This window comes from Gymnoscopelus microlampas (genome assembly GCF_963454915.1).
Source record: "Gymnoscopelus microlampas genome assembly, chromosome: 3".
In the NCBI taxonomy this organism is placed as follows: Eukaryota; Metazoa; Chordata; class Actinopteri; order Myctophiformes; family Myctophidae; genus Gymnoscopelus; species Gymnoscopelus microlampas.
The window spans coordinates 31,779,996-31,795,899 of NC_139940.1; the positions used below are offsets into that span (position 1 = coordinate 31,779,996).

The following is a 15,904-nucleotide window of genomic DNA, read 5'->3' on the forward strand; positions in this document are numbered from 1 at the left end:
TCACTATGGGACAGAACACGTCCTGGGTTGTCTTAACCCATATATGGGTTCGATCATTTTAACCCATGTGCTGGGTTGTTTTCTTTGACCCAACCTAGTGATTGAATTAACTATATCACTGGGTTAAATGTAAACCATGTGCTGGGTTGTTTATTTGACCCAACCTAGTGATTGAAATTAACTATATCACTGGGTTAAATGTAAACCATACACTGGGTTGTTTATTTAACCCAACCTAGTGATTGAAATTAACTATATCACTGGGTTAAATGTAAACCATACACTGGGTTGTTTATTTAACCCAACCTAGTGATTGAAATTAACTATATCACTGGGTTAAATGTAAACCATACACTGGGTTGTTTATTTGACCCAACCTAGTGATTGAAATTAACTATGTCACTGGGTTAGATGTAAACCATACACTGGGTTGTTTATTTTACCCAACCTAGCGATTGAAATTAACTATATCACTGGGTTAAATAGAATATAATAATAATGTATAAATAGTCTAATGAATTATTTCCATTAGACTATTTCCATTATTCCTGGTGCTAGCTGGGCTACACAGTTTCTTTTCAACAGTTTCTTAAAGCCCAAAATGTAGAAAAGTTGCACACACACATATAAAATGTCCAAAAAGCAAAATTTTATTTCAACAATAAAACAGGATTTGTTGCAATTTCTCTTTTTTTTCAATACAACATTTTACAATCTCTCCCCGCCCCCCCACGTGTGTGTGTGTGTGTGTGTGTGTGTGTGTGTGTGTGTAGTATCCAACAGTTATATAAGAATTGAAAGGTTCTATATGTGGATAGCTCCTTTAGACCTGTGTTTTAAGGCTTTCTATGTGTTTGACCTCGGTTACACAAAGCATTGTCTCCCCACCTGGGAGTTTATTATTGTATTTACTTTACGTGATTTTATTTTATTTAATTTACTTAATTTATTTATTTAGCGTGTTCATTTAATGGTTGTTCCTTTTAGTTTAGCCCATTTTTAAATTTGTAACTTTGAGGAAAATGGTCTCTATTAGCGTTTCTCAATCTTTGGGCTAGGGTTCACTGTTGGGCCGCAAGGATATTGCACGTGGGCCCCCCAAATACTGATATTTTTGTTTGTTCCTTTACATTTATTTTTTATCATTGTGATACCAAAATATAGGACATGTGAGTTCCCAGCTCAATTCAATCGATTGATTGATCATTAAATTAACATGCTCTGAAAATGCTGATCCAGGAAAGGTTGAGAACCACTGGTCTAAAGGAGCTATCCACATATAGAACCTTTCAATTCTTATATAACTGTTGGATACTACACACACACACACACACACACACACACACACACACACATACACACACCCATCAAAGTGTCCGTTTCAATGGCGCTGTCTGAGACAATGGTGAAGACCTGGGATGTTGTCATGTCATCACCAAGACACAAAAAGGAAGGGTTGCTTTCTCTCTGCTGTCTGTAGGTGCTGCACCATGTTGGTCCCCACCTGTTAATTACACATAACACAAAACACATAACAGTTACTTGCAATATAACCTGCCATTTAAGTTAAGCATGTTGTTTTTATTATCTTTTTTATGGAAGCAAGGAAATGCTAATAAATAAACACAGAAACACCCACCATTATTGAAGTAGAATAACTAAAGTAAAACTTACTGGTTGGATATTAATGAAGAACTTGCAGGACTCCTCTATGGTCGGTCTGTAGACTTTTCCTCCCATCCTTAAGACGGGTGGAGGAAGCAGAGTCGGAGGGTTTTCAAAGCCCTGTCTACGCAACATAAGAAAAATACATATAACATCAACATTTAAATAGTATAGTAAAGATTGATATTTCTGAAGCAATATTGACTTTTCTGCTGTGATGTTGAATAGCCTATTATAATCACAGGAAGTGTTGTGACATCTTATCAGAATCTGAATATTCATTGTCACATCACAGGTTTACAGGTGTAAAACAGAGGGTGAAATTAGTTTTTCAGGTCTACAAGCTCACAAGCCCCATTGGGACGCAATGCAAGCTTGTAGATCTGCTATTTCCAAAGAACCGGTGTGTGTTACATAGTAGGAAATAGCTTACCTGGTGTCATGTCATCAAACACTGAGGGCAGTTTTCCCTCTCGCTGGGCATATGCAAGGATTGGGTCACTTAAAGTAGCCCAGTTCTGAAACAGCTTTCCCACTGCGTCTGGATGAAGCTGCTGGAAGTCTTGTGAAATCTGATACATTTTGAAAAACAATAGAACAGTGTTTAGAGAAATGATATGGGCTTGTAGTACCTGTTAGGAAAATGGTTAGGGGACAGGCAGTGTCAGGTAAATGATTTAAGTCAGTCAAGGGATTGTCTCAACACCCGTCCTGTGACCTAGGGACTATGACTATACATTTTACAGCAGTCCCTCTGATGTTATATTGCTTAACCACGTGAACCCTCGAATTCCTCATCTGGTCGGGTCATAATAGGCAAACATTATTCAAAAATAGGTTAACATTGAGTTTAACAGTCAAGATCACAATGTGTCATGCTGTGATGCGTTGTGCACATTTATATTGCCAATTTTCGGCAAAGACATTTAGTGTAGAGGGGGGGGAGTGGACCAAGTAGAACCCTGGGGACTCCAGTCTACAAAGTATATATTGTAGGGTCTAAATGGTTAAACATAAACTTGTAGTGCATTGCAGAGTATCAGTCAAATAGAGTATCATTCAAATAGGCAAAACTGCAATAGCAAAATAATTTCTTACCATGCAAGGATTGTCTACAAGCCTTGGGAACTCTGCCTGTTTGATTCATGTAGTCCTCAACTTGGGACACTGGATACCTATTGACCTTCATCCATTCAACCATTTCAATAAGTTTTTCAGGAGGCACATCAGATTCTGTTGAATGATAAGTACAGATTCATTATAGCTGATTTCAAGTATTTGAGGTTCTGGCCTACTTGGAGTGTGTGAAAAGTTGCCAATCGGTCCAGCGGTGCCTGAGACTAGTTTTTAGAAGATGATGGACAGAAGAGTCATGGACCGAAAATATAATCCCTTGCATTTGTCCAATCTAGCCTGGTGGGGATAATTAACATTGGTTATTAGTATTACCTGGTGTACTAGGGACGGTCTGTTCCTGTGGTTCTTGGTGGTGTGGTCGTTTCAGGCTTCTCATGCGCTTCCTGGTGTTCCTCAAGCGCTCCTCCAGGAAACCTGTAGCAGGTTTTTTTCCCCGGCCAGGTGTGTACCAAGCTGCCTGTAAAAGAGACAATTAGATTCAGTTTAAATTGGCCTGGCGTAAACCATGAAGATGGTTACATGGGATTTTAAGGAGCAATCCAAAAATGTGCGTGGGACTGTGCACTAGGAAAAACTTTGAGCACATTTCTTTTAGGTGTGTGTGTATGGAGTGTTCTCCTTTATGTGTTTGTTTGTTTGTTTGTTGATTGACTTACATAGCCACTGCCAACTGTAGTACCATCCAAATTAAGGCAAGGGAATTCATACACCAAAGCCATCGCCAGGGCTTTCTTGGTGTCATTAGATGGCCTGTTGAAATAGACGGTAGAAGTTTGTCAAAGAACGATGAAATGAGACACCTAACAATGATTACTATCAGATTATACATTTTTATCTTTTTAACCAAATAAATGCTACCAACACAATATATCACTTGCACCCCAGCATCCACATTTTGGGGGGATTATTAGCCAGAAATAGATGATCTACAAGCTCACAATGCAATGCGTTGTGAGCTTGTAGATCTGCTATTTTTTGTAGATTTTGTTGATTAAAAGAAAAGTCTCTAACTCACGTCCAGTATACTATGTCCATTGGGGTTAGGTGGTTAATTACCTAGTCAAAATAGAGACTAAACTGGATATGGCCTTCTGCTTTTAATAACAAAATAATAATTAATAGTTACATCTCAACATTGTCTCAATTAAAATGAACTTACCTTTAAATGTGTCAATCAAGTGCTCAAGCTCCCATGCAGTCAAGGTCTCTGTGACAAACGTGTCCATGGTGACACCCTCATATTACTAGAATTAAATCAGATTAAGTACATTAGAATTTCACAAGACTGTGCGATGTCCTAACATGTATTGTAACCTTAGCTACCAATTTTTGGGGGCATTCTCAAATGTTAGAGCTGCAATGCATAACTTGTTTTAATTAATAAAATGTAATTTTAAACAGGCACAGTACAGTACAGTAGCTGTTAGTAGGGCTGTCACGATTATGAATGTCTGGAGACAATCATTAATTGTCATACAAATAATTGTGATTAATGAATATGTTGTCTATTTTTTTTATCTCTCTTTCTTATATGCCACTATCATAGCATAAGCTTTAATACCATTTCATCCTCCATGACACAAACTAGTTATCCTAGCACATCCGAAACGAGACGAGGTAAAGAAAGCAACTCTCGTTCATACTTCTGGCAGTGTTGCCAAATCGGTTTATTATAAGCGACTTTGGGCTTGTTTTTCTGTAAAGTAGCCTGTAAATATTGGGGGTCCTTTACATCAGTGGTTCTGAAACTTTTTCATGTCAAGGACCCCCAAATTTACACTTATTAGCCCGCGGACCCCCATTTGAAAAGATAAGCCAGGGACCCCAATAATAGAAGGTTTATATGGCTTTCTAGCAGTGATTCTCAACCATTTTAATGTCAAGGACCCCCAGTTTGACATGTATTAGGCTACGGACCCCCATTTAATGGCATTTATACCTCTAGGACCCGAATTTATATTATAAAATCAATATTAATTTAACGGGTCCATTTGGTTCCATTTGTACACTCTCAGAGTTACAGAACCATAAGGGTCCATTTGGTTCCTATCCATCATTTAGCTGGGGACCCCCTGGAACCGCCTCAAGTACTCCTGGGGGTCCCCGGACCCCACTTTGAGAACCAATGCTTTACATGAACATCTTATAGAATCACTGCTCGAAAACAACATTAGACAATAAAGTTTGACTGAGCTGGCCTAGTTGCTTATTTTAGGCTTCTTTTTATAGACCTGGTTGCTTGTTTTTTTCGCAATATCTGGCAACGCTGGCTGCTGGTTTGTTTACTACTTTAGGCGCGCAATGCCCAATATAAAGCAATATAAAGCAGACCAGTGATAGAGCTCACTCTCACAAAAGAACTATCTCTCCATAAAGACATTTTAATCATTCACGATGTATTATTATTATTATTGGCCCCCTCCTCGCCATTCATGACCTGGTGTTGTTACAGTAGCATGCTATGCTAAGCTAACCGGTGGTAACATTTTGTGATGGGAAACCTAACTTCGCACTACACCAAAAGCAACAGTGACTTGCCGGGCGGGTGTTACATCGAAGTTGGTTCCCAAGGAAAAAAAAATCGGTTACATACTAAAACAAAGCCATTAAAGTAATTTAACTCACGATATCCGTCGTCCCCCTTCTTATCCGACTCCAGATAAACTCTGCAAAATGGACAAAAGATAAAAAACATATATTTTGTCAAGAACATCGCTGGTAGGGAATGAATAACGTTTCCAAATGAAGCAAATGTAACATTATGTTGTTGGTGATTTCAGTCACTCACTCCTAAAAAATACACTTGAATAGTTGTTAACTTTAATGATTAATGTGATGAATAAATAACCCTAGTAACCTCAACTTACCTAAATGAATGAACTGCTTTAGACCAACTTAACTTCACCGCAACTTCTCTGTGTGAGAGTGAGGAAGTGCGCGCGTGAGCTGCAGCTGCATGCTGGGAAGTCAGATCTGTATTGCCTCCCAAGTCGTAAACTAGACTGAAGTGGAGCTTGTACATCTGATAATTTTGCACACGAACCCAAAACTATGTATAGACCTATTTCAGACCTATTTATAGCTACTAAAATAATAATGAATCGCATCACAACATAAATTCAAGGCTCTTTCACTTAATGATTTAGCATTGACAGAAATGTAAAACATTTGTAGCTGACATTAACTGCTAATGTTATACTTTGCACAGTATTGCACTATATTATAATGAATACAGATCCCTATTGTGCTGTTATCACAACTCGCCCCCCCCCCCGACGATAATATGCGCCTTCCAGGGTCACTAAAAAGGTGCTGACCCTATGGCCACGGATGTTACAATTATGTACGGTTCCTTAAAAGTACCCGTATCTTCCGTATTGTTTAATAAAAAGCATTTTAATCTGATTGGTGGCCATTTTATCAGAGAGTTGTAATGTTGCGTGAGTGCAGTACACCTTTCAACCCATAGGGTCACGTGAAAACATATGAAGAAAATGGCCAGCAATTGGATTAAAAGGCTTTTTATTGAACATTACAAAAGATACAGGTACTTTTGAGAACCCATACATGATTTTAACATCTGTGGCCATAAGTTAATAATTTTATATATGAAGTGTGAAGATTTATGTAGATGTACAGGCTGTAAATGCAGAAGTGCAAACACCAGGTTAAAGTTTCGCCATGACTGCCATAATGTATTATGGTTTCCTAGTGCTCCAGCATATACTGCCACCGGACATAAGCATTAAAACATTAAAACAGATCAAATAATTAAAATCTGTTTTTTAACACCCTCCCTCACTAATTGGATGACGCTGAGTCGAATCGTGGGTTACATCAATAGTCTACAATTTTTCAATTAGCAGTTATAGATTTTTGAAATATAAAGTTAAGCTTTTCTCACATTTTTCAAAAAAAAAAATTTTTTAAATTAAAAAACACTTTTTCAGACTCAGAAAAGGACGTTGAATTGAATGGGATAGGTCTCGATTTTTTTAACTTTTGGGAAAGTGGTTTAAACAAGCGTTAAATTGTCATAAACGTGAGGCTTTTTTCACAAAAAAAAAATATATATATTTATTTATTTTTTGACCCTTCCAACCGCTTACTGAGATGATTTTGAGTCGAATGGTAGGTTACATCAATAGTCTAGAATTGTTTAATAAGAAGTTATCGATTTTTGAAATAGTTCAAGGTTTAGCTTTTCTCACATTTTTTTTAAATCTTTTTTTTTATATTACAAAACACCTTTCCAGACTCAGAAAAGGACGCTGAATCGAATGGGATAGGTCTCGATTTTTGTAAACTTTGGGAAAGTGGTTTTGTCAAACATTGATTTGTACGTGCGGTATCGAGCACCTAATCTGTGATAAATCAATGGAGACATTTTTTAAAAATCTAAAACTTCTCTCCATCCATGTTGAGAGTAAGCCGGATTTATTGGAAACAATTGCATTTTCTTTTATATCTCAAATACGATAAGGACTTAGAGTCCAATGTTTGGATATGTTGTTCAACTTGCCAAGACGCACAAGTGGATATCTTGTTTGTCCCTAACCGACATTTTTACCAATTTCTGAATTTGCCTCTCAGTATGGGTGAACGTTCTACGACTCCATGTACCTTATGTCATTGTCAGAAGCAAACGTTAGAAGTGTCGTAGCGGGACAAACAAGACATCCACGCGTGCGTCTCGGCGAGCTGTACAACATGTCCGAACGACGGATTCTAAAAACGTATCGTTAAGGAGATATGTTGTGTTATTTGCGAAATAAGTTGAGATTAGTCCCCAGCCATTTGAGGAGAACGGTAAGGCCGTGTGCGAGGAGAGTTATACGAGCACGTTCGGGGTGGCGCGCTGATGCGTATACTGGTGTCCGATTTTGTTTTTACTATTTTTGAACAGTTTTTCGCTATTATCTCAGCCACTAGGGGGCGAAAACACAATCGGACAACGGATTCCGTATCTGCTAATCAGCCCAAACGCGCCAATACAAGTTTCCTCACACACAGACATGTGGTTGCGAAAGCTAGGGTTACGCGCTTTCTCGATTAACTTGGCCACTTGGGGGCGAAAACACGATCGGACAATGGATTATTTATCAGCTCTTCAGCGCGAACGCGCCAATATAAGTTTCCTCTCACACGGACATGTGGTTGCGAAAGCTAGGCTTACGTGCTTTGTTGATTAACTTGGCCACTAGGGGGCGAGAACACGATCGGACAATGGATTATTTATCAGCTCTTCAGCACGAACGCGCCAATATAAATTTCCTCTCACACAGACATGTGGTTCTGAAAATTGGGGTTACGGTCCTTCTAGAATAACTTGGCCACTAGGGGGCGCCGAATCGGACAATGGATTATTTATCAGCTCTTCAGCTCGAACGCGCCAATATAACTTTCCTCACACATGTTATTATTATTATTATTATTATTATTATTATTATTGGAATACAATACACACGGGGTGCCTTAAATATTATAAAATGCATTACAAAAGCGATATCAGCGTTGCATCATTTCGTTTAAAGTACTGAGAATTGGGAAATACTCCAGTAAAGTGAAAAATACCTCAAAATTGTACTTAAGTACAGTACTTGAGTATAAATGTACTTAGTTACTTTACACCAACGCCCATATAGAACCACAATGTATACATTTAATTATATAAATATAGGTAAAATATAGTGATAAAATATAGGTTACATACCTTGTGTTTTGATGTGAGAAGTGACAAAAAGATGGTTCCAGAATGATGAAAATGAAAATAAAGCAACCTCTGGGTTAGAAATAACCCAGGTAGGTGTTTGAAGACCTAATAACCCCTTTGACCCAGCCCCTGGGTAACCCCTTTGACCCACCAGTGTGTTTACAGAACCCAAATAACCCATAATTATGACCCAGCCAAATCAACCCAGCAATGTGTTTATAGAAATAACCCAGCATTTTTAAGAGTGAAGAGTAGCTGCTATTCAGGATACATTTGGATGTTTCAGCTACTACAGTACAAATGCTTGAGAAATTAGATCAATGATCAACTTAGATACATATTATACATGAATAAATAAACCTTAAAATCTGCCAATTATGGGCATTCCATAAAGTGTCCGTTGGAATTTGATATACAAGCGTTGTAGATCGACTATTTTGGGAAGTCATTTGATGTAAAGGGGGAAAATGACCCCCCCTTTTCCCTCTACACCAAATCTCTTCCCAAAATAGACCCGTGGGGGACCCCGGACAAGAAGTATAGTGGTTAAGCCATTTTAGCTGTTCTCTGAAAACTGGTAGCATTCATCGGAATCCAAACGTCTGATCCTGAAAGCTTTCATATGGGCCATGTTTTATTAACCGACTAAGTACTCCGGTACCTTCTCCTTCACACCTTCAGTTGCTTTTGCTTCAGCTATGACACGGGGTTCACCACTTGCTCTTGTCTTAATCTCTTCAGAACTGATGAACGCAGAGAGAGAAAAGTGCTTAAAACATCATTCAATTGTCCCAGAGATACAGCACAGAATGACTCTGCATATTACTCCAATGAACAGGATCTAAGCTCGTGTCAGATAAAACCAGATATCCTCAGATATGCAATCAGCTCAGCTTTCTGATGAGGCGATAAGAACAGAGGATGCGGTGCTGGAGCATGGGGTTGTATCAGTGCAATCGTTGTCTAAAATCAAGGCGAGATTCAACGCGGCGCCGATAATTAGACATTCGGAGCTAATTGTACTTCAGACGCTAGTAGCTGGAGAGCGGAGATCTATAAAAAAGATAAAATACGATAAAGGCTTCACACATTTATCTGTTGGTTATAAGAACTGTGTTGTTTGTCCAACCCCCGAAAAAGCTTTCATCCAAAGCAAAGGCACTTCTGTTATCAGATAGCAAATGGGGTGTGCAAACGTTTATAATTTCAACATTTAATAACAGACAGTCCTAATAGGTCCCTGGTGGGCACTGTGCGTGTGTCTGTGTGTGTGTGTGTGTGTGTGTGTGTGTGTGTGTGTGTGTGTGTGTGTGTGTGCGCGTGTGCGTGTGCGTGTGCGTGTGTGCGTGCGTGTGTGTGTGTGGAGAAGAATGGATAACTGACAACAGAAAAGAGGAGAGGGGGGGTATGTGTGCCTGAGTGAAAACGGGGGTTAATTTAGTTTGGCTCAGGTGAGGTAATTATTCCTTTCCCCCACTTCACTGCACACCCATAATGATTATTAACAAGCTTAAAGTACTTGAGGAGCAGTGGGAGTTGGTGGCTAACAACACTGGGCCGGGAGACGGGGGAGAGAGAGAAAGAGGGAGGGGAATGGATGGAGGGACAGAGGGAGAGAGAGAGGGGAAGGATGGGAAATCATTATGCTAATGAGGGCTAGCCGTAATGCTTTCCAATCACAGAGTCCCCACCATAATCTGCTGGGAGGAACCCGGGTTACCGGGGTCACTGGTTTGTTCCATCACACTTACTTTTTTTTCCTCCTGTTTTTGTGTGTGTTCTCTCTCTTACTCATATCATTTTCTCTCTGTGGCTCCTTTGTGTGGTCTTGCTCTACTTTTCTCTTTCTGTCATTTACTCAATCATTCTCTCTTTCTCTCTCTCTCTCTCTCTTTCCTCTTATGTTTTTTTTCCTGTCTCCGTGGATGAAGGGAGTGGGTGGGACATATTCCACTTGATTAAAAGATATTCATGCATGGATCCACAGTCTCCTGGTGCTAAAATACCAGGATAATGGCTGTTTGGCCATTTTGATTCAGGATCACAGCGCACGACATCACAACACGCCTGAGCAAACCTATTTTATATCCCCAACACACACACACATACATACACACATACATACACACACACACACACACACACACACACACACACACACAAGCAGGCATGTGCCCACGCACGCATGCACGGACGGACGCACTCACGCACAAATGCATGCACGGACGGACGCACGCACACACACACACAGTGGTGTAAAGTAACTAAGTTAATTTACTCAAGTACTGTACTTAAGTAGCCTACAATTTCCAATTGTCTATACTTTTACTTCTACTCCACTACATCTTGGAGGCAAATATATATTTACTCCACTACAATTATTTGAAAACTTTATTTACTTTAGTTACTTTGCAGATATAAATTATTACATTATACAACATACATTAACCACTTTAGCCATATTTTATAACTAGGCTATTTTCAAACATTATAGTACTTTTACTTTTGGTAGGCCTACTTTACGTAAGTACATTTCGATACCAATACTTTTGTACTTTTACTCAAGTAAATTTTGAATTCCGGACTTTTGCTGGTAACGGAGTACTTCTGCATTGCAGTATTTATACTTTTACTTAAGTAAAACATTTGAGTACTTTTTTCACCACAATTACATTTATAATACTTTTATAATACTCTAAAAGGTCCGTCCAAAAAAGTCGTTTGTTGTTTCCATTGGGGTCCTTGGTATTCAATTCAAAGACTGACATATACATAACTATACAGCTGTGGGACAGATATAGTTAACAGAATACGAGAGCAAAATGTTGCCATTTCACAGCAGGGGGGGAAAGAAAAATATTTTAGATCGCCACATTACCAAAGCCTTTGGTTTTAGTGTGTACATGAACTGTGTGATAGTTCAATAAACAGATGAGAAAAAGGCCTTTGCCTTTAGCAACACAAACACCATAAGCTTAGCAACGCAGGTTTTTAAATCTCTGAATAGAATCCCATACTGTATTTCCAGACATCAGTGGTGGGTCTTATGGTTCACCTAATCTGCCTCCATGTGCTTTCTCTCTCTCTCTCTCTCCTCTCTCTCTCTCTCTCTCTCTCTCTCTCTCTCTCTCTCTCTCTCTCTCTCCTTTTCCTTGGGCTGGGCTGGTATTTCTTGGACATCTGTTCTTGGCAGCCACAGCAGTGTTAGGCTTGGGCCTTCTATCCCTGGAGAAGGACGGAGGGAGGGGAGGAAGGAGGAGAGATGGAAGCAAGGGTGAGAGATGGAAAGGAAGGGCGAGAGGGGGAACGATGGAGGGAAAGATGGCGGGCGGTAGTGATGGATGGATGGAAGGGAGCAGGGAGAAGAAACAAGGAACTTGTTGGAGAAAGAGGAGAGAGAGGAAGAAATGTTTGAACGAGCATGCGTGTGCATGCTTGAGAGAGAGAGAGAGAGAGAGAGAGAGAGAGAGAGAGAGAGAGAGAGAGAGAGAGAGAGAGAGAGAGAGAGAGAGAGAGAGAGAGAGAGAGAGAGAGAGAGTAAAGCAGTGAAAGTGTAAAGGAGAGCAGTATGGACACAGGCATGTTTTAAATGGGTCTGTTAGTGGTAATTAGGAGTTGGGGGACCACCAGTGGGGACCACCAGGACCTCTGGGTCACGGCACAGCACTGGAAAGGCCTGTTAAGGACTTGGGGGCTGAGCTCATGAAACAAAAGCACTGGAACAGCTGAGAGAGAAGTCTGTTCCCGTAGATGTGCTTCAGATAAAAACATATTGATATGATGTGATACTAAAACATTCCTCCCAAAAACAACTCAATACCAATTTCATGGATATATATTCGATCAACAGTGCATATGAGACTACTATAGTGTAAGCACGGTGACAACTGGCCATCAACAGTTAGGATGATATCATTATGTACAGCCCCTTCAACAGGGGGTCCGGGACCCCTAGGGGGTCCTCAGAGTTACTACAGGGGGGCCGCCAAATCTTTGTGTGATATGTTTTTTTTTATACCTTAACCACTTCAACCCTAGCATCCCTTTTCTGAGGAGAACTTTGCGAGGCGTTGTGAGCTTGTAGATCTGCTATTTTTGGCAAAGAGGTATAGGTGTAGAGGGGAAAACGTTTTAATCTGAAACACAATTTCATACAATATAGAGGGGGTCCCTGCTTCATCTATCTCTCAGCTAGTGGGTCCTTGGCCTGAAAACGTTGAAGACCTATCAACAAGTGAATATGAATATAATGAGTATGTACAGTCTATCAACAATAGATAGATAGATAGATAGATAGATAGATAGATAGATAGATAGATAGATAGATAGATAGATAGATAGATGGATGGATACAAAAGTCTTTGTGTGTGTTTCTACATGTTCTAAATGGCTGCTGATGTTTTCACAGCCAAATCGTTTCACACCTACTTCCTAAAAACAGCAATCTGAAACTGCGCAGAAAACGCAGCAGTCAAGAATGCTGACCTGAGACGGGTTCAAAGTAACATTTTTTAAACAATTGCAGATGGCATGCCAGACAGTGCTAGAGAGAGAGAGAGAGAGAGAGAGAGAGAGAGCTAGAGGGAGTGAGAGAGGGGCGGACAAAGCATGAGAGGCTGTCTACTCATCTGGACATGTAATTGACAGGGATATCAGCAAAGGGAGAGAGCAGGGAACATGGGTAGTATCCTGACAGGCCTCATGGTAAAATGATTAATTACCTCCAAGGTTTCTCCGGGTTGCACCGCTTCCTCTGCTCGCTTGCTGTGTTGGCGGCTGCAGGGGCCCGGGACCTGAGGCCTAAGGTGACACCGCTAAGCAGTTAGCGCTTCTTTTTACGCCATCTCTCCTTACCCCACTTCTCTCTCTCACTATTTCTCTCTTTCTCCCTTTCATTCTTACTACTCTGTACTCTCTCTCTCTCTCTCTCTCTCTCTCTCTCTCTCTCTCTCCGTCTCTTCCGTTCACTTGCCGTTGTGTTTTCTCATTTGGTCGTCTCTTTTCTCAGTCCATCTCCTCCTTAAAGCATCCCAGTTTCCAGATCAGGTGCTGGGGTGGGGGGTGGTCCATACTGTACACTGATCATACATGAGTATGGACCACCTATATCTACTCTGAATCACAAAATCCCCTTTAGAAATAAAAATAGAAGGACAAGTTACAAGGAGATAGAGAGAGAGAGAGAGAGGGAGGGAGAGAGAGAGAGAGAGAGAGAGAGAGAGAGAGAGAGAGAGAGAGAGAGAGAGAGAGAGAGAGAGAGAGAGGAGAGAGAGGGGGGTGGGGGGGTGGGGGGGATGATGGTAGGAAAATAACAAATATCCAGTTTGTGTTTATGTTGTATTTATTCTTTCCTCTCTCTTTTTCTTTGCATTTTTACAATTTTTCTTCTCTGTCTCTCCCTACCCCTCCCCCTTGGTCCCTCATCCCTCGTGTTCTTCTTTTTTTTTCCAGTGGAATTTTAAGTTTGTAATTTATTATTTGTGAAAGAAACTGTTATCAGAGTCAGTTTGCTATCTTGGGCCACTTCATTAATCATGAAGCCCCCTCTCTTCATTTGTTCCCAGATAGCCAGTGTGGTTCGTTGGGTTCCAGGCACTGATATAAATATGGAGGCAAGAACACTCCCCTCCTGTGTTTATCACCCAACACAAAAAAGTTCAGAGATGTACTACAGAGGAAAAGAGAGAAAGAAAAACTCGCCCCTCAACCTGAAAAAGCTAATAACTATTGAAATGTTGTTGTCTCACTTGAATTTGCCCAGTTACTAAAAGTGCTCCCGCAGTTTTAATTAACATATGGGACAGGTGAAGCCCCTTAAAAACACATTTGATCCAATGGGCAGCTTTAAATGAACAGCCATTTTTCTATAGTTGCTGTAAAACAGGATATGTTGGAGATGCTTTTACTGTGACAAGATTAATGTTTTTGTCTTGATATCTTCTTGTGGTCCGAGTCAGAGTTGTTTTTTCTTCTTCTTCTTCTTCTTTTTTTTAGATTTTGGATTATGGCGGGTGGTACAATTTGTCAGATCAGGGCTTTGAGAAACCACTACCTTGAGTCTAAGGATTCTGTCAATGGTGCCATTTCCACTTGAGTTTTATAACTGTGTATAGATGTTCAACCAACACTGAACAAGGCAAAGTTACAGTTGAAGCCCAAGAACCTATATCTGTGAGGTCATCTATGACGCGGTATTGTGGATCCCACGCCAGCTCTTGGCAAACCCGCTGTGATTGGTCAGTAGTCGCTGTGATTGACAATTGTCGTTTTTGCAACTATGCCTATACCTAACCTTAACCCTAACCCTAACCTCAGTAAAACTATGCCTAAACCTAACCCTAACCCCTGACCCTAACCTCAGTAAGACTATGCCTGAACCTAACCTTAACCCTAACCCTAACCTCAGTAAAACTATGCCTGCCAGGGAGCCAATCAGACAGGTAAGGCGGGTCTATATCCTGGAGCGTTGGTGGGATCCATAATCAGGCATCTATGACACTATAAAATAATAGTTTTGTCATAGTAGTTCTATGCGACTAATGTTGGATAAAAAATTTGACTAAATCATAATTTGAAGATATTATCTGCACGCCTGTCTATCGTTTTGGTAGGTACTGTACAGTGGAGAAAAACAACAATATAATAAGACTCCAAGCTACCTTACTGCAAAAAAATAAAAACGTGCTTCAAACATTCAATCTTCCTCAGACCAACATCAAAAAAACATCTATCAGGAGACCACAAGGGGAGGTAAATATAAATTCCCATTGAAAGGAGGTGTTACGTTTTTCCTTTTTCTCCGTTGTACAGTACACAATAGTGTCTGTATTTGTTAATGACATTTTTCATTATCATTGTGTTATTTTTTATGCTATGTTGATTAATTGAATGCATAGGACCACAATTTTGTGTTATCCTTAATAGCCTTAATGTCTTACTGTACCACGTTCTGTTTACACTTCTGAGTATTCTGACTAATAGTAATAGTAATGACTAAACAAAACTGGATAAATGGATTGAAATCCAATCCATTAGAAAATGTCTATATCTGATCATACTAGATGTTTTATTAACAGCCTCAGGAGATATTTACTCATCTACAATCCAAAGTCATCTGTTCCCGGTCATATCAATAACGTAAGAATGACAATGACAATCTTTCATTGCACGGTATTCAAACTGAGCTCCTAATGCAGGGAATTAGGGTATTGTGTGTGTTTATACAGAGGGTGAGTACTTATCGGGCAACGGCTATTCAGACAATCAAAACAGCCTGAAGAACCATTGTGGTTGAACAACGGTTGAAGAACACAGTTTCAAAGTGTTTCTAGTGTGAACAGGGCTGGCGCGAGGGCGTTTCAGTGTGTTTTGGTTGTGACTCCAGCATAT

The 15,904-nt window shown here is 40.0% G+C and overlaps 1 protein-coding gene across 1 annotated transcript; it reads right to left on the reverse strand.

Moving 5' to 3' along the window:
* Positions 1–738: 738 nt before the first annotated feature.
* LOC311042831 (uncharacterized protein) lies at positions 739–5,724 on the reverse strand. Its single transcript, XM_084053854.1, has 9 exons — positions 5,670–5,724; positions 5,428–5,468; positions 3,962–4,046; positions 3,459–3,552; positions 3,115–3,259; positions 2,764–2,898; positions 2,099–2,237; positions 1,675–1,789; positions 739–1,504 (listed from the first exon to the last, which is right to left on the reverse strand). The coding sequence occupies exons 4-7, from the start codon at positions 3,519–3,521 to the stop codon at positions 2,164–2,166; spliced, it is 417 nt and encodes a 138-aa protein (XP_083909980.1). The 5' UTR covers positions 3,522–3,552; positions 3,962–4,046; positions 5,428–5,468; positions 5,670–5,724; the 3' UTR covers positions 739–1,504; positions 1,675–1,789; positions 2,099–2,163.
* Between the last annotated feature and the right edge of the window lie 10,180 nt (positions 5,725–15,904).